This window comes from Xylocopa sonorina, chromosome 2 (assembly GCF_050948175.1).
Source record: "Xylocopa sonorina isolate GNS202 chromosome 2, iyXylSono1_principal, whole genome shotgun sequence".
NCBI classification, from domain to species: domain Eukaryota; kingdom Metazoa; phylum Arthropoda; class Insecta; order Hymenoptera; family Apidae; genus Xylocopa; species Xylocopa sonorina.
Genome location: NC_135194.1, coordinates 11329824 through 11349090, shown reverse-complemented (window position 1 = coordinate 11349090; position 19267 = coordinate 11329824). Strand labels below are relative to the sequence as shown.

Sequence of the window (19267 nt, the reverse complement as noted above, 5' to 3'; positions counted from 1 at the left end):
TTTAATTACCCGCTTTTCCGGCGTACACGCCGAAACGGACGTCGATGATCCAACGAGGCTGAGACGCGTCCCACCCAAACGGTCCTCTCGAATCATCGTCGTGGAATCGTCACTTATCGGACAAGGGGAACGAAGGAACGGACGAACTATCCGTGGACCTCAGCGCTGCCGCCCGCTGGAATTTCTCCTGTCGTCGTCTGCGCATAACCTCTCTCTCTCTCTCTCTCTTTCTCTCTCTCTTTCCACATACACCTCTTGCCTCTCCTGTCCCTGCTGTTATCGTTCTCTATCGCTCCTTCTCTGCCTCCGACGCTCGGCTACTTCGTCTATTTCGTATCGAAGAGAAGAAACGTGATCAACATTCCCGTGTTTCGTTGAACTCGTTGTGCACGCGAGTGACACGGCCGCTTTTAATGATCGCGGCAAGTGCCGACCGTTTGTGCTGGTCCAACGGTCGCCCCTGTGCCTCGAATCGTTCGTCGCCGCGCGGATATCCCAAGTCGAAAGTGGCTCGCCGGTGATACGACCGGTTGTCATTGAGAGTAGAACCCAGAAGAGGAGGAGGACGAAGAGGAGAGACCGGGAGGCGGCGATGAGCGGCCCGGTGCACCGGAACGTTCGCGCGAACCACGTTGAAATAATACGTATTTAGAAAGCCCGTCAGCCCCCGAACAGCGCCAGCGACCGCGTCGCGCTGCTCATTTTTCTCCGTCGCACGAAGGGACACCGAGGCCCCGCACCTCGTATCTATGTTCCCCGACGCGAGAACAGGCGGTTATCGTTACTTCGTACCGGCGGCGTGTTTATCGGACGATTCCACGGGGAGACGAGAAGCGAGAGTGCAACCATGCGTCGCTGTACCTTGAAGCGTCACAGATCACGCTGGACGAACTCTTGAGCGGAATCGCGGGACACGCGTTGCGACTGCCGGACCCATTCAACCTGGCGGATCCCTCGAATAGACGCAAGACGTACCACAGGGAGCACTGGCTCGCGCTCACGCGAATATGAGCATGACTCTCGTCCGGAATACATTCAAAGGTACGCTCTCTTCCCCGTTTTCGTCTTTTCGAATTACGTTTGGAACCTAGTTCTATGGTGCAGTGCCCAACAACTTTGGTCTGTAAACGAATTTTCAACCGTTTCACCGTATTAAAATACTGCGGTTGTTTTCTACATTTTCTGCGCTCGGTTATGTATGCGTTGAAGGCGAGTGCGGAGCGCAACGACGACTACGTGCACTTTGACCGCACGATTACGGTTAGAAACGTGTGCTTTCCGATGACGTTTACGTTAGATTGCGTTCTATCGATTTTCCGTCGATGATACAGTTCCGCGTTCAAGAATTTATAAAGTCAAATGCGTTTACACGTGATTCCTGCGTGTGTCTCGTAAATACGTTTGTACGCGCGCGCAACCGTGCCCGAATACGCTTCGCGTACTACAACACACGCGTGCGTTCCGCGCACGCGCGTTCCATTTCGCTGAAATACCACCTATCTTCAAATAAGTGGACGGACAGGTTCGCACAGGTTTAACGAAACAAACCGACCAATATACTCTGCGATCGAGAGTTTTCGTTTTCACTAACGTACACGATAACAGGCGTCCCATTTTGGTTCATCGTCCCAAATTTCCAATCGATCACGTTACGCACAATAGAATCGTAGGTGAAAAACTTACGGCACGTTCGATGGTTCGAGTCCATATCCACTTTGGTTGCATCGTGAAAGGGTTGCTCGCGATTTTCAGACACGAGATCCTCCGCGAACGGTTCGATAGGTAAATATAGGCCCGCGTGGATCTCGTTCACCTCAACGCGGCGGCGGCCGCTCGCGCTCAGCGAAAAGTATTTTTTACTTACCGAGATTTATTGGGTTTCGCAACTTCGCGTTGATTCGTGGGCATTTTTTTTTTTTTTTTTTTTTTTTATCGTACACTGGCGTCGCGTCACCTAACGGCGGCCCGTGGCGACGGTTTTTTCGTGATTCACGACCGGTGGAGGCTGCGTGTTCTCCCGCTGAACTTTAGACCCGACACGTACCACTTTGGTGGCGCGGATGCGCGAAATGAATTCAGATGTGGCGCTCCTCGCTCGGAGGCTGCTGCCTGCCGCTTTTTCGCCGCTTTAAAACCGGCTGACTTTTACGCCCGCCGTTTTCACGGAATGGCGACAGCGTAAATGAAACAAAGTTTCCCTCGAAACCTCGCCTGTTAAAAGTTTTCACGCGCATAGGCGTACACCAAGGAGACACCTGGGCTGCTATTTCTGTAACAAAAGGCTCGCAAGTTTCGTCCAAGGAAAATTTCCTTTCACCGCTAGTCGTTCGACTTGAATGCTCGAACAATTATATCTCAACGAGCGAAGTTTCATTTAAAACATTGCTCGTCGATGGTTTCACGTAGCTAAGGGTGGACTGGAACGCAGAACAAGTCGGATAAAATAGTTATTCTTTCGACAAAGAGCACACGGAGCTTCGTTGAATTTGAGCATTTTCTACAGTACAGATGTAGAGCAGGATATTTAAATAATTATCCGTGCAACGTACAACTGTATGCTTTGCAAACAAGATCTATCACGCGTACATCGACGCAGAACGAAATATCTCAAACATTTATTTTCGAAACAAAGAGCTCTAACTAGATTTCAGTAGAATTTGTCTTCGTCTGAGAGACCAATTCGAACCTCGTCCAAATAGCACGCGAAGTGATCAATGAGATTTTAATTTGTTAAAGCGACAGCCGTTTGTCGCGATAAGACTCTACGTATAAATAATCTAATATAACAAATTACTCTATCGAAGGGATTATCAGAATAGCCGATGCATATCGTTAGAGGCCAAGATCAGACGCTCTTGCATCTCCCCACGGATTATCCTGTCGAGTATACCCTCGAAGATGATCAAAGTAGTAGACGTTGCGCGAAAATATTTACCAATTCTACGCGCGGAGGCTCTATTTTCGCGAATAGGGAACAGGCCGCGTGAAACGCGACGACGGAAGGATATGTCGTCCCAGCGACGGCCATTCAATCGATTCTGGCGCGCTCCCGATGAATCGAGACTGTAACGCGCGCCCCGTACTCGTGAATCTCTACTTTCGAGTAAACATTTGCCAAGCGAGCACCGATCCAGGAGTATTTCCCGACGTGTTAGCCCTTTCTTTACGGCGTAGTTGGCCGTCAGTACGGTTCCACCGCACGAGACAACTGCTAGCTTTGTTACAGCACCCGCGCTACTCGTCCTTTTATCGCCGGCGACGTTAACAGGATTTAGGAGACAATCTCGTATAATCACACCTACCCAAAATTACGTTCGACGGCTACGAACGTCGCGTGGTTTGACGGCTCATTACACGAATGCCGGCTATAGTTGACATTCGTGTCCATAGGTCCATTGCCTGGATGCCGATTCCTCAGACGATGTTAGGAAGCTTAGAGGCGAGACGAGATGAAGAACCAGTTCAATTCTGCAATTTCTTTGATTATTATTTGAGTATAAAAATCGAACTCATAGGTCCATCGCCTGATGCCGATTCCTTAGTCGATGTAGCTTAGACTTCAGCTTAGACATGAAACGAGATGGGAAACCAGTTCAGTTTTACAATTTCTTCAACTATAATTTGAGTATAATAATCGAACTTATATTTCCGCTATTTAAAAAGCAAGTAAACGGTGAATATTTGTATATGTACATTATCGGATCGCTTCAGCCTCCACTGCGAGTCGGAACTCCACCTTTGGACCTCTCGAAGCTATTTATAATGTCGCGGGAACAATGTCGCTTCCTGATCACGGCGGATAGCCGCGCACGCAGGTGTAAATCGTGCATCGATCGCTTTGCGAAATCGCTCGAGCCACCGAAATAAATTCGCTCGAGACGTGCCAAAATCTCACCGATCCGCTTCGGCTGCTCCTTTTGTTTTCTCGTGCGCGTACACGCCGAGTACATTGTTCCTCGCGACAGATAAGACGTTGTTCCCCATATTCCGCGATGAATGACGGCACTGTATCGACGGCAGCACGCGTCGTATGCAGTTCAGTAAGTCATCCCGTTCGCGTGTTCCTCGCCGTTCTATCCCTTTCTCTTTTTGCCCGGGTGTTATCTTCCGAGCTGCGGCTCGGTTATCGCGGTGCCGTCTGTTTTTGCGTTTTTCAGCGAAACGCGAGCGAATAATCGAGTTGCACGCGCGGACCCTCGGCTTGATTGCGAAAATGTCCCGTTTCCGCCGCGAACAATGGAAAACGCGGGACCACTGCCTCTGCAGGGAAACGAAACGCGTCGCTGTTGACTCTTTCCCGCTTGACACTTGTGCCGTGGAGCAACGGCGGTTGCCTTTTAAAGAATTTCATTTGGGACCACATCGAAATCGTGCGATTTCTAAGTATCAGCAGTCGGTTATAGTTTCATTAGAATCTCCAGGACTTAATCTCGAATTAATTGCGCGAAGCTCAAACCGTGCAAGTATATTACGAGCGTCTTTAAGCGTCTCACGCTTAGATACACGCACGATTGCCTGTGTTTGCTAAGTTCTCAAACACGACACGCGACAAAAGAGTAATTAACTCTATTCGGTGGCACGAGGTCAGCCCTGCAGCTGTATTTACTCGGTTGTTTCATTGTAGTTTGTACCTTGACGCATTCCGCGTCTCGTGCGGTTTAAATTAACCTTCGTTTAGTTTCCTTACTTTCCTCCGGATTAACACGGGGCCATGTCTGACTCCAACCAGGTCTATAAATCTCGTTTCATCAAAACGATGGAAACGAATTATTCTAAGCTGCCTGTAAGTTCATCCTGTAATCTCGAACGACTAGAGAAACCGTACAGTCGATGGTGGTACACGTTACAGTCGATTTCGTGGAAATCGCGAATCACCAGCAGCAACCAACCGGCGTCGAATTCATTCACGCTATTACAATGTAAAACGATAATACAACGTGACGTAATTTTTGTTTTCTTTTCTCGATAACGATGTAACATTATAGTTTCACCCACATTCGTCTCGCGTATCTCGTCTCCTACTGCGTACCGCGTTCCTTAACTGTACCTACCCAGTAAAAACTTTGCCTCCCAATAGAGACCATCGATCGCACGCTCTCATAATTGCAGCCAATAAACCATGGTTTCTTGGCAAAGAAGCTCGCACAATGAATCATCCCTGACCCGAATGCGCACGATTTCGAACAGTTTCCTGTTCATATTGTTACGTTCATTATCCTCGACCGATAGTCCTGCCGATCGATCGATCCAGACCAGCGTAAACGGTGTGGCAAAAAGGATGATAAAGAGCTGGCGTGTAAAGCACACGCTCGTTGTTTCATGAAGAATTTACTCCTGGATATAATCTCTCATAGTCCAAATGAATAATCGTCGAACAATTATGAGACACGGTGGATTTTTATGGACTCCAGCTGGGCCATCCGCGAGTGCCATTCACGTTAAATTGCGTTCGTTAATTAATACATTCTCGATCGTACCTGTCCAGAAAAATGGTTGTTTTAGAGGTGAAAGAGAAGAATCCGCAATTACTTTTCCGACTTTGGTCTTTCCATTGTCCGCTTCCGCACGTCCCTCTCAGAAATTAATCGACGAAGTTGACACGGCCGATTGGTCGACATTTAGTTCGCGGCGAATTGACGTGCGTGTCCCATTGATTGGCTGATTGCGTATACACATAACGCCGTGTTATAACTGTGCCATTTGCGTTCAATCACGAACATTGTCGAAGATTTACCGCCGTCCTCACCCGCGGCCGTCTCTTTTTCAACGCCGTTCGGAAATTGCAGCTTAGCGCGCCATTCGAACGCGTATATTTTATGCTTCCTCGGTTCTTTCCGCTCTCACGGAACACGGTGGATCTTCCCACTTTGTGGAAACAGATCGATGACATCTTTATTTAAATTTGAAAATGAATTACCGCGGAAGATAAAAATACGACAAAGTGTGCTTTCACGGATATGTGTCATCAGAATTTATCGCGATAATTTAAATTTATAATATCTTATTAACGTGTAAAATTTAATGAACGTTCGCGATAGTATCGCGAGGAGTTAATTTTAACACTGAAAAGAAAAAGAATCGTCGAGAAACGTCGCTGTAAAAGGGAGTCGAATTTCAGGACAAGAAGACTATATAGAGCGCACCGACAAAATGGTGTAGTGTCCACGCGGACGGCCCCCTTGTACCCAAAACGACGAGAACCGTCGCGAACACGCGCAATGGTATCGGTCTTCGTTCAAACATGCTGTCCGACGATGCGTTAACCCTTTCAAGACGGATCACTTTTTTCCTCTACAAACCGTGCAAATAACTTCACATTAGCGACTACAGTTTTTCATTCAATTTTCCCTAAAAAAAAAAAAAAACATTTCATCGCAATTTCTACAATGACTCGATTTACAATAGAATTGTTTATCTTAACTGAAACTTCTTCACTCGTCAAATCGAGTAACATCCCAAGATCTCAACGAATGTCGATGAAACGATCGTACAGTGTACCTGCCTGCCAATTAATTAACGTTATCAATTCGCAGCAAGTACCTAAATAACCTTTCCGTGCAAGAGGTCCCCAGCGCTGAATTGTGACGGGGAGAGAGGCAAAAAAAAAAAAAAGTTCGAGACAACCGGTACTTGGGACTTAATAGCGCCGTCCTGTAAACATTGAAAGGGTTAATAGACCAATCGAGCCGGACAACGCGGTGCACGAGTGATTTTCTGGTCGGTGCCCATCGCGCGGTGCCGCGAAAGTCGTCCCGTGAAGTGGTTCGAACGCTGTGGAAGATGGCGGCCGCGCCCTATCAGGCTCAATGACCCCTCCGACAAATCGTTTACTTCGCACGCGGCTGCCGGCGGGCGTCAGCGGGTTAGCCGCGGCGACGTATCCACGGCGCCGTGCGAACGCGCCTTTATGGCCTGCGTGCGATATCATCCACGCTGTCCAACCGTGACGTAAGCGCGCCACGTATCCATCCTCCCTCGAGAGCCAAGGTGTAGCATCCGGGGGCCCTCTCTCCCTCTCGCGGTCCTCCATCGTTTCACGGTTATTCGTCGAGCCCGCCCACCGTGGGTCCTGTTCCTGGAACCACGGGACTCTTCTTCTTTCCTTTCACGAAAGGTTTCCGTTTGAATTTATGCACGGCTGTGAAACGGTTATCCAAGGTTTGGTTGCTGCGATCTCGAAAGGTTTCTTTAGCACTGTTATTGTTTTATTGCAGGTTTCAGACAAATTTGTGGATTTTTAAATGTATTTCGAAACGTTCTCTGGGAAAGAATTGTTGCTCCAATTATGGTTTTATTCTTGTGGCGTAACCACTTATTTATCGCTGTGGAATTGCGTTGATTATGCCAGGTTTGTGGTTTCATTCTTCTGGTTGATTCCGTGAAATCCTCCGTTCGGTTTATCCGTGTTATTTAGTAGAAGGGTTCGCAAAGATTATTAATAGTACGGTCTCTTCTTAGAAAGAATAAAAAATTGAAGAAATTTGTAGGTGGATCGAGGATCGACGGTGGTTATCCCGTTTCCTCTGATAAATACCTCGCACGTGAATCACGTAACTGTGGTTCTTAAAAATAGAAACAATGAGACACACACGGTTTAATGTTGCAGTAGACGGGAGCTATGTAAGTCTAGAACGATCGGAACAGACGGTTTACCAGGGAATCGCGAGGAAAATTCGCGTAATCGTTAACCGATACGCGTGTCTTTCTGCTAAACAATTATCGCGCGAAGCGTGACTTCGAGGCATTCCGAGGGAGTACAGAAAGAGACGCTGTTCACCACGTGACTAATTGGCTGCCCTTTAATTCGACGATAGGCGACGGGGAAGTCTGGCTCTCTACGGATGAGGCTATCTGTTTTGAAAAAGATTGCAGGGAATTTAAACGAGCATCGTAATCTGAAAAAGTTATATAATTCGATCTTTTTTTTCAATTTTGTAAAAGTGATGTTTATGTATGCGAATCAGCTGTAAAATACTTTTGCAGCCAAGTGCGATTTCCTCGATGGCTGCGATCAACCTCGTTAAGACCGCAATCGAGATTTCTTGGATTTCTTCGAAGTTGTCGTGACATGCTGTCTCGCTGACGAAAGCTGCCCACTTTCCAGCTAGAATCGACGCGTTGCTAGTTTATACGATAATCTCCGGAAACGTTTGTTGCGGGCTGATAGATTTCGACATCTTACGGTTAAATCCCAGTGGTTGATCTCACCGTAACGGAAGCACGAAGAAGATTGATGTCTGCCGTTAGAATTCTGCGAACAATTCTCGAATCGAATCCTAATTCTTCGAGGAAGGAACGATAAGAGAACCGCGTCAACGAGAACGAACTCGCTATCGTGTTAAGCAACGCTTGAATCCGCAGTTATCGACACCGATCCCTGTTAATAATCCATCCGTCCGAGACAACAAAAATAATTTTACCAGCGAAAGAACACAAAGAGCCAGGCGATCCATAAGCGCAAACAAGAAAAATAAGCCATCGTTTACCGCCTTTCAACAGGAAATTTTTCTGCCTTTCACCAGCGCGTACCCCGTTCCATTTTTCAACGAGCAATAGAGGCAAAGAGAGAGAGAGAGGAGATGCATGCGAATAAAAATAAAATACACCGCGGGTAGCCCCAGCCGCGATTCAAATCGGCGCCGATTCGCGCGCGCGTGCCACACGATGAAAGGCGCGTTAGAGGGAAAGCCTTTGATATGCCCGCCGCCAATGGCGGTTAACGACGTCGTTAAAGCCGTTTACCTGCGTGCCAGCAAACGCCTATTTGCGATTCTTCTCTGGCGAGGATCGCCATAGTTGCGCAAATACGCGGCTCGTACGATCGATGTTAACCGAAACGTTTGCCCCGTTTGCCACGGGGTTAATGGCGGATCAGCGTTTCGATTTTTCTACCCGTCCCGTTGATTTTGGGGATTCGAGGGGATTAGTTTGCTCTGGTTAGCTCCTCGTTCACCCAGGTTGATCCGTGCGGGATCAAAGTCGCGCGGAACGCGGGTTACTCTTTTTTTCTCCTGTCGATTCAGTTCTCTGTGTCATCGTTTTCGAGGCTAGGAAGAACCACGCTACTCTCGCAGTAATTTGATTGAGCGTTTAATGAACGTTTGATTCAATGATTGATACCAGCGTTTCCGATATGAATCAGCTCGGGGTATAGCAGGCTCTCGATAATTGCAAGCTTGTCTGCTGCGTTCCATCAGCACGTGCTATATATATATAGTTCCTCGGTAGCTAATGAACATAAAGAAGGCAAGAATGATCTTCATTTTATGAAAATGGATTCGCAGGACAGTTTCGTTCGATCGATCGCATATAAATTTGTCAGAGATCGCGAGGGATGCGATCGACTTGATCGTCGTCCACGTCTCGAACCGTCACGAATCTGAGATCGCGCGATATTACTTACAATTTGCTAGGCAAGTCTCTGCATTCCACTGACGTCATTGCTGGCGCATCCTCCTCCATCGAGGACGGCCGCTAAGAGATACGCATCTGCACACAGTCTTGATTGCTTGGACGTTCCACGCTCGAGATAACGTCCGTCCATTCTGGATCGATTTACCCTGGCCATTTCGCGCGACACGTGACGACCAGGCGGATTTAAAAAATCGTTTCGAGCCGTCCGTGGTCTGCACGTGGAACATTTCCGACCGGAACTTTTGACCCCGCGTAGAATCGGTGGAGGATCAATGGCTACGCAGTGAAACTAACAGATTCGCAAAAATTCACTTTTACGACTATAGAAATTTCTCTCTTCTCGTAATTATTGAAATCGTAAAAGAGTCTCTCCGTCGAGATTTATGTAATCCAGGTGTATATACATACCCAGAGGATTGTTCTACAGTGTAGTAGTTAAAGTTAGAACTTTTTACTCGATGCAGGTGACTACTTTGTAACTCGAATGGTGTACCATGTGCTTCGATGCCGCGATAAAAATAACTTGGAACGATGTTACAATTTGTTAGGGAGAATGGCGATGAAATTGGTCCGCGTTGAATTTCATCTGGATGCTTTTAGAGTCCTCGCGATAGTTGCCTGCTACTGTTTTCTTAATCGAGACGCGCCATCTACGCTTCTGAGAAATGGTACAAAGCATGAAGAGGATTAATCGCCAGCTAGAATCTCTTCCAATTTCGAGGAGGGAAAATTGGTCAAGCAGGAAAACACGAATATAACTGGATTAAAGGGGGACAGGAAAAATTGAACGCGAGGAACAAGCGAGTATACCATTACAGTTGCACCAGCCAATGACGACAATGTTAAATGACTACGAAGCAAAAGAGTAATCGCCTTTCGAACGTTCTTTTGAACGTGTAGGCAACACGCAAATGGACGACGTGATTGTAGAAAAAATGCTCCAAGATATCGCGACGTCGGCTCGTAACAATAAATCATCAGCGGCGATGAATGATCAAAAGTGTGTTAACCTCGTGGATAAGTGTATTTTTTCACGCGATACGGGATTATTGGTGAAAAATCGCGGCAACGATCCATCGATCAGCGTACCACGCGTTTCGTAACGATGTCCGCGTTTTTATCGTACACGTTAAACATCCACGCAATCTGCTCGCCGCTTTTCTAGCCCCGCGCAACATAATCGAGAAGATCCTCGAACGGTACGGATAGGAGGAAGGCAGAAAAGGTCACGGCTCTGACCCATTTCGACGTTTTATCGGCCTACTACGCGAGCAAAGTTCGCGTCCCGCGGTGCACGGACTTGTCCGCGCTTCGTGGAACGAGATTACATACGTGACTTCCGTTTTCCCGCCTCTTGTCGTTCCATCGAACGCTCCTCGCCGCGGACCTCCCTTTTGTTTCGTTTCTGCGCTGGAAATGTCCGATGATCGGACATCTTGCTGCTGTTCATTGTTTTCTTTTCAGGAAGGGCTGTAAGCCCTTCGATCTCGAAGTTGAAGACTCGAACGATCGGCGATCTTTGCAGCAAACGCGCGGTCAAAAGGCGGACAAAGTGTTCCAAGTGGTTGACTTAGAGCAGAATTTTATCTTGGCCGGCGGTTTGCCAAACATCGAATCGTCGCTCGTTCGATAGCTTTCTGTGGAATCGAACGATCAACATCCGTTTAGTCGTGGTTAACCATAAAGCGCGTAGTTGCAGGATCTCCTGTGGCTTTTCTGTCGATTGCTCATTAGCTCCGGAGGAGTTTACGTTAATACATAGTGGTTGTAAAATGATTCCTCGAATGCGATCCGTAAACAAACCTGTAAAATGGATATCGCGTAACTTTATGCCAACAATTGGACAATTTTCAACGTTTACGATCCTATAGTATCCCAAGTACTCGTACCTATTTATAATACACGTTACGTACAAAAGAGTACAGAATTGACAGTTCAATTCGAAAGTCGGAAAACACAGAGGTTCCCGTATGCGTACGAGCGTGTTAGAAAAATAATTCGCCGCGGTTTAAAATTTCGCGGGAACGTACTCGCGTCGTTCGCCAGTTTAAAGAGTGCTCGAGACGTTCGCAATTGTATATTTATGAACGTCGACCGAACGACGCAGAATGTATAGTGGTTCCGCCTTCAATTGGTCTCGTTCACGAAGATATTCGCGTCCCACGTTTTACGGCCGATCATATCTTCGAGCGCGTTACGAACAACGTTCGATATCTCCTGAATTTTACTGACACCGTATCGCCGCGTCCTGTCGCCGCTCGTAAAGATTCGTTTACCACGCTCCTTTCCATCCAGGATCACGACGGAGTCATAAGGATGTTTGCATTAGACGGCGATCCTGCCCGCTGTTATTAGACGACGAGGGACAATTCGATGCAATTTAGAGCTTGTTTGCGAAAGAGGAAAGTGTGAATTACGCGAAGAGAATCGCGATTTAGCAGTGATTCGACTATAGTTTGCCGGAAATCAATCGACGATCCAAGGTTGACGCTGAATAATACATCCCCGCCATATTTTCCGATCACGCCATTCCTCCGTTTCTTATCGCCCCGCGTTTGCTCCGCCCTGTAGATCGTTACATTGTTATAAATAGATTGTTTCTTTATTGAACGCCTCTAAAAACAATCGTATCGCTAAGCAATTAATAGTCAATTAATTCCGATAGGCCGTTGCTTCTCTAATCTCGTTCAAAGGAAAAGCAGTGAAGTTCTCTCAGAAAAAAAAAACCGCGACACTCGCGTTCGAAAACTGGCGAGTTGCAGTTGCATTTGCAACGGATGCATTTGGCAAGAAACAGATTTACAAACGCGAGAGCCCTGCAGCACCTGTGTTTATCGTGGACGATCACAGAGCGACGTTTCACTCTTTCTCTCTCTCCCTCTTTCTTACTTATTTTATTAAAAAAAAAAAAGAAAAACTCGCGAAACAGAGAACTCAATTCAAACTTGCTAGGAGTCCCGAAAACGCAACCGCGCCCTTGAGGACCGCAGCGAAACTCAGTAGTAATCGTACGGGCAGTTATCGCGGAGAGAAGAACCGATTGGAAGCGGAAAAAGCGGAGTGAACGATGAGCTGAAGGAGAGACTCGGTAGAGAGAGAGAGAGAGAGAGAGAGAGAGAGAGAGAGAGAGAGAGAGGGAGAGAGAGATGGAAGGTGTAACAGAGTGCACGTGTGGCTTGGTGTTTCAGGTTGCAGCGAGGACGAGGCAGCAGGTGTCGCGAACGCGGAGGTGGGCGGAGGTTGCACGGCCGGGGCGCCAACCACAGGAAGTGCCGGTGGAGGTGGTAGCGGGACAGGTAGCGAGGCTGGTGGTGGTGGCGGAGGCGGTAGTGGAGCAGGAACAGGAACAGGAGGAGGCGTCCGTGGTGGTGGCGGTGGCGGCGGCGGTGGCGGCGAGGGCGGATCGACGAAGCAGGGTGGCGAGAGGTGTCCCCAGTGCGGCTTCCTCTGTCGGGACGTCCACGTGCTTCAGCTCCATCTCGAGGACACGCACAAGACCTCGTACGCCATCGACAAGAACGGTCTCAACGCTCAATTCCCCCAAGTGGTGAGTGAAACTAACGTCAAGGACGAGAGGACTCCATTGTTCCTTGTGTATTATCGATCATGCGCGATCGGCCTGCGGATTCTCCTCTCTTTCTCTCTCTGTATATCTATCTATATATCTTGCTCTGCTCTTTCTTCGTTTTCGCCTGTTTGTTTCCTTGTTGCACGTGTATGTCTGTGTGCACGTAATGGTTTCCTTTTCTTCCTAATTTTTTTTTTAACCGAATGCTTTTTACTCCTTTTCTTTTATTCGAAAGGAAAGGAATAACGTCGATGAGTGATCCATCGATTGCTTGAATGGTAGAAAAATAAATCTTGATCATTCTGTTTGTACTAAAGGAGGAAATAGTATATATCGTTTTTGGTAACATTAGGGTGCTAATTAATATTACGAGCAGAGTTACGCAAAGTAGGAGAGTGCTAATAAAAATTGCCAGATAGTACTTACTTATTATGCATTAGAAATGTAAATTAATTTATTTCTGAATCACGTTTACGTGAAACAGTATTGACCGTCGTACCTGTGCGATTATAAAATAGCTCGTGATGAAGTGCGCGATTCTGCTTCTAGTTTACTTTGAAATTCTAGCTTCTCTTTGTTGCTTTATGTAGTTCACGGCTACTCTGAAACAGACGGACGTGGCCCGTGTTTGCTTCGAATAAAATAGGCCTCGGCTGAAGCTCTCGGATGCAATATCATTTTAGAATAAATCAGTTTGAGGATAAAGTCATTTTTTATGCTACTCCGACTAGTTAAATGTTCGGTACGAGCTCGCAGTCAATCGTGTAGGTATTAATTAAGATTCATCGCTAACGAGGAATACATTTTTTCAGTCCTGTAAGGTGTGCAGCAAGACTTTTGCTAACGTCTACCGACTCCAGAGGCACATGATCAGCCACGATGAGAGTGCCGTGCTTCGTAAGTTTAAGTGTCCCCATTGCGAGAAAGCCTTCAAGTTTAAGCATCACCTCAAGGTACTACGAGTGCACCCTTATTTTTCATTTCTCATACGTACATCGTTATTCCCGGTTCTTTTGTTTCCGCGGTCACTTTTTCTCACACAGCACTGCCTGACTTTGATATAGTTTCTCCTGCGATCGAAACGAACGAATTCTTCCAAATAGACGTTTCCTTTTTGCCTACAAAGGAATTCAAAGTGTCGTTCGTTTGCTGCAAAACTGGCACGCGATTACAAATTAGTCATTTCCAAGTAATTGATACCAGAAGCCACTTTTCTCGAGAACCTACGTGATTCTCGAGTCGTCATTATTGCAGCAAACGGATTGTACGTATAATACCGCTGAATAATGTAAGAACACTTGCTTAACAATAATAATTTATATCTTACAAAGATTCATTAAAAATACAAGTGTCCTCGCATCTTTCAGTGGTATCGTACGTTTTTAGAATGCACCGGAACGAGAATTTGTTGATTTACTTTACTTTTATACTTCATAGATATCAGTGGTTACTATTACTGTATTACTCGTTCGTGTTCGTTTTCGAGCTCCATTCTCATCCATATCTCCTTTGTTCCCAGGAGCACCTTCGCATTCACAGCGGTGAAAAGCCGTTCGAATGCAACAACTGCGGCAAACGTTTCTCCCATTCGGGCTCGTACTCGAGCCACATGACCTCGAAGAAGTGCCTGATAGTGAACTTGAAGAAATCCAGGCACACGAACGCGAACAATGTGGACAGGGGCCCGAAGAAGGCGCAACAATCCCTGCCACCGGGGCGGCGCGAGGCCGATCTGCTCGCGGCGAACAACAACACTTTCCTCCCTATTCTGCCTAAGCTCTCGCCCTCGGATTATCAGGAGATACAACGGGAAGGAGCGGGTGAGGGTCGATAACGCCGTTCTCATTTCACCATCTCACCATTTCACCGCAATAACCCGCTTTCGATCCGCAAATCGAACGTTTTTGCTCGTTCACTTCGTTCACCTGTACCGGTGTCCACGCCTCGTGGACTCGAGACGATTTTTTCATTCGCTGGAATTTTGATTAACAACCAGTTTGCCACGCAAGGCGCCCTGTATTTTTACCAAGATTGGAGCGCTTTGTACACAGAAAATGGATGGTAATTTACGAGAAATCTCCCTGAAAGCTCCAAGAACATCCATCAATATTCAATGTCCCAATTTGCATGAAAGTAATATCGGCGAAAGAAAGATGAACCGAAAGAAAGTAGCAAGTTTCGTCCTGAAAAGGTTCCAGTATTACTCTGCGAAAGTTGGCAAACTCTTAGTCACAATTGGACAGAACTGAATCTCTATAGTTTCAATAAAACCGATGGGTAAATTAAAGAAACCTTTTAATCTAACCGAAAAATCCAATCTTACAATAACTGAATTGTAAACAGCGTTTTTCGTGTACATTAATCAGCAGGAGTTGACTCTCTACCAGCTGAAAAAGTAATCGATGAAAAGAAAGGGAACAGCAATAAATGGTAGCAAAATGATGTTGCAGGTATTTACGATATGCCTACGCTTCTGCCGCAAATGATGGGCTTCGGCAGCTATTTCCTGCAGACGTCGTTGGGCAAAATCTTGAACCAGCTGCATTCCAAGAGATTGGACGAAGTAGCCGAGCAATTCGAGTCGCACAGGGAGCTTATGAGCCCGTCGACGGCTGATTCTGAGGGCACGGAAGGCACCGAGGGCAAAGAGTCACCGGCGCCGAGCGATCCTCAGGGGTTGGACGCTGTTCGACGTATCCTGGAAACGGTGAACACCTCCGTGACGAAACAGCTGCTCGAGGCGAACGTACGGAAGCTCTCCACGTCGCCAGCCACGATGAAACGAGAATTCGAGGAGGATTATCAAGTAAGATGATACATTCGATACGATGGAAAATAAAATTCTTTGGTCAGATTGCGTTAGATTTAAAGAAGGGTGAATTGTCGTAAGGTCTTGGTTCGAACGATTGATTTACTGTCGAAACTTTCCACGTTTCTGTTGACCACGTGCTACGTTCATTTCTTAATGGTGATTGACATGTCATAAACTCGATGGGCCGAGGTCGTAAACAGCCGCAGTACAAGCTGATACGGCCAGGTTTTCCGCAAATTTCTACGTGGGTATTCCACAGAAATGTTGCGACATATGGCTCCTCTCGCATGCTAGTACAAGATACCGAAGATTAGAACAATGCGATGGCCTTAAAATTTACTGCTCGTACCTAATTTATGTTTCATAAATTTCCTTTTATTTATTAGTCAGTCGTTTCATTCTTGACCTATATTATTGGACGAAGGTTTGCAGTTGTAATGCGTAAAAAAATACTAAATGTTTATCGAAATCCGGAAAATTATTCTAGCGACCGTACAACTTTCGTTCGGTAGTGTTAGGCGGTATCGCGTGTGTTTCCAGTCGATGTTCTTAATCCTGAGTAAACGAAAATCGATGCAGGATCAAGACAGCGAGATGTCCAGCGAGATGACACATTATCCGGACTGGTCAGCGACGGATCAATATGATTCGCAGAGCGAAGGCTTGGCGGCGAAGCTCGAGGACGTGAATCAGCCCAACACGAAAACGGGCTACAAGAGAAAAGCGGAGGATAGCTCGGAGGCGGACACAGACGAGGAGGAGGTTGGTACACAGACGCACAACGATAACGGGAGAAGAGTTAGGGCTAGATCGTTGATAGACGACGAGCAATTGGCCGTTCTCAAGGGTTACTATGCCATTAATCCCCGGCCAAAGAAGGAGGAGATCATCATGATCGCCAACTACATCAATTTCCCCACTCGTGTTGTACAGGTAAAAAGTTCTGCCAGAAACTTTTGCCAATTAATCCGTTTCTTGATTTCGTGATAAAGTTAGCCGTAGGTATGCTTCTGAAACTAATGCGTAATAACTAATGCGTAATAGTGAGTCAACGTTAATTTCGTGGATGTAGAAGAAAATTTGTTTGAGTCCATAAAACGTGGAAAGCGGAGAAGATAAATTTTTAATTGCCCTTTCCATCATGCTACGACTACATTGTTCTCTGCACAGGTTTGGTTCCAAAATTCCCGGGCGAGGGACCGTCGAGAATCGAAGATACCGCCTCTAGTACCGTTAGCTAATTCGACCAGTCAAACCGTGATCGAGCAGCCATTAGATTTGTCGAAGAAAGAAGCTCTCACGGAATCGACGTGTCAAGATAATGACACTGTCCCTGTGAAACACACGTCATCGTCTCCTATCGAACAGAAAAACGATAATCCACAGCCGCATAGTCAAGACGCGGATGACCTGGAGGATTCGCCGTTAGTTATCGACGAGGAGACCACAGATTCTGTGGAAACGAAGCGTTCAGTCTCGACTGTGGGAGAAATTGTTCCAAAGGTAACGAAGATTGTGCAGGTGGTCTCACGTTGAAACTATTGCGACGCGGAGGACTGAGTAGTACCGATGAGAGTGCGAAAAGAGTAGCTAAAATATTTCGATGTTAATCGTAGGATATTTTACTTTTGCAGAGTCAACCACAGATATACGTGAAGACCGAAATTGAAAACGCGAGTCAACCAGAGGCTCCGCCAGCGGCAGAGATCGAGCAGGGTGTTTACTTCTGTGATCGGTGTGACAAAACATTCTCCAAGCACAGTTCCCTAGCAAGACACAAATACGAACATTCCGGTATGTTACGATCTTGATACCTTCATTCGTAAATTATGCCGCTGCAGTTTGCCAGAGACACTCATAAATAATCTTGTATGTCCGATGTAAAGCCAAACACTGTAAACAGGCCAATTCGTATGGCGTGCACGATCACCAAAGGTCCGATGATATGTCCACAGGGCAAAGGCCGTATAAATGCGTGGAGTGCCCAAGGGCGTTCAAGCACAAGCACCATCTGACCGAACACAAGCGACTGCACAGCGGCGAAAAGCCCTTCCAGTGCTCCAAGTGCCTCAAGCGCTTCTCTCACTCCGGCTCCTACAGCCAACACATGAATCATCGTTACTCCTACTGCAAGCCGTATAGAGAATAGAAGTATTCCTGCTAGTTGAAAACGAAGACTCTCTCGCTGGCTTAGTTAAGTATGTACGGTCCTTTTTTCCTTCCACGACACGGGACTCGGCATTTAAGAAGCAACAAAAACAAACCACGAAACACAGAGATTAACGATTATTATGTACCTCGCGCCATAACGCGCGGGAACAACGTTCAGGTAACGACCTGGCGACGAATTTTTCCGAATAATGAGATCTCTCTCTCTCTCGCGCGCGCGCGCGCGTTTCAGATCGCGGGGGACAAAAAGCGAGTCGCTAACACGAAGCTTGCGTGAAACGCAGCGAACAGTAATTAGAGCCTAAAATTATATTTAGCTGGAGAATGTACGAGGAGGCTTGCGAAAAAGAAACGCATACTGGTTAAAGAAAAATATTAATTGAAACTTACGACGCGATGTCGAGGAGAAAGAGAGGAGATAATCGCGACTCTGTTCAACCAACAGCAACACAGTATCGTCCAAGTGTCTCGTGAGTTTCTTCTCAGACTTCGTTCTCGCATTGAAAGATAGAAAGAAGTAAAAAGGAAACAGTAAAGTAAAAATTGAAAAACAAAAAAAAAAGATTCGCCCCGACCTCGGGTCGACGAGCATTAAAAAAAAAAATGAAACCAAACGATATGCAACGGTACCAAAAATGCATAATGCAATAATCTATTATATATTATATATAATATACATAATATTTTAGTATTTTTATTAACAAGATTATTATATATACCATGACAATAATAAGGAAACTAATTAACGTACAAATTTGTTAGCCACGTTCACGCACGGGGCACGCGATATATTCAGTCGTGACGCGCAAAAACTGGCGAAGGGATATGGTGACGCGATTTGATATTCCATGAACACAGTGAAATAAAATTTGAAATATATTCATAACACGGAAGAATGTTCAAAAGGAAAGAGTAATTTCTTTCATACTTTTTTTATGTTGTCCGATTTAAAATGATCGAAAGAAGATCTTTCATTCCTGCAAAATTATTCGAACGAAATTCACCGACCGGTTACAATAATTTCTGATTAATTGCCGTGTATCAATTTCTTTATCTGGCACTTTCTTTCTGAACAAAAGCGATCCATGATAAGAATTTAAAACGTAAAAGTTGACATTAAACGAAGGGAATAAGCGCGCGTGCAATTAGATAAGAACGAAAAGCCAAAGGTAAAGGTTCGAGAATGTTTGAAGCACCGAACGGGAAGAGAACGCATCTGAATTAAAAACTGCTAAACCGAGAGAGCTTAAACGCAAATTCCAATGAACCGCTGGGAACGGATACTAGACTATCTAGTCGTTTCC

General features: G+C 46.2%; 1 protein-coding gene across 2 annotated transcripts; it reads left to right on the top strand.

Annotated features, from left to right (window-relative positions):
* Positions 1-596: 596 nt before the first annotated feature.
* Positions 597-19027, top strand: Zfh1 (Zn finger homeodomain 1). Of its 2 annotated transcripts, none has more exons than XM_076910737.1 (9): positions 597-1041; positions 12603-12961; positions 13795-13935; positions 14502-14802; positions 15433-15788; positions 16374-16556; positions 16965-17297; positions 17429-17588; positions 17750-19027. In XM_076910737.1, exons 1-9 carry the CDS (start codon positions 1008-1010, stop codon positions 17941-17943), a joined length of 2061 nt encoding a protein of 686 aa, XP_076766852.1. In that variant the 5' UTR covers positions 597-1007; the 3' UTR covers positions 17944-19027. The 2 variants fall into 2 exon arrangements, with proteins under 2 accessions (XP_076766852.1, XP_076766851.1); XM_076910736.1 differs by having other exon boundaries at positions 600-1041; positions 16374-16727; positions 17750-19026.
* Positions 19028-19267: the final 240 nt, after the last annotated feature.

Excerpts from the sequence above, each read along its gene's own strand:
- Zfh1 (XM_076910736.1), top strand. The coding sequence starts at position 1,008 with ATGAGCATGACTCTCGTCCGGAATACATTCAAAG. Across the intron at positions 17,298-17,428 it reads TGGGAGAAATTGTTCCAAAG|AGTCAACCACAGATATACGT; the intron begins GTAACGAAGATT and ends TTACTTTTGCAG. Across the intron at positions 17,589-17,749 it reads ACACAAATACGAACATTCCG|GGCAAAGGCCGTATAAATGC; the intron begins GTATGTTACGAT and ends ATATGTCCACAG.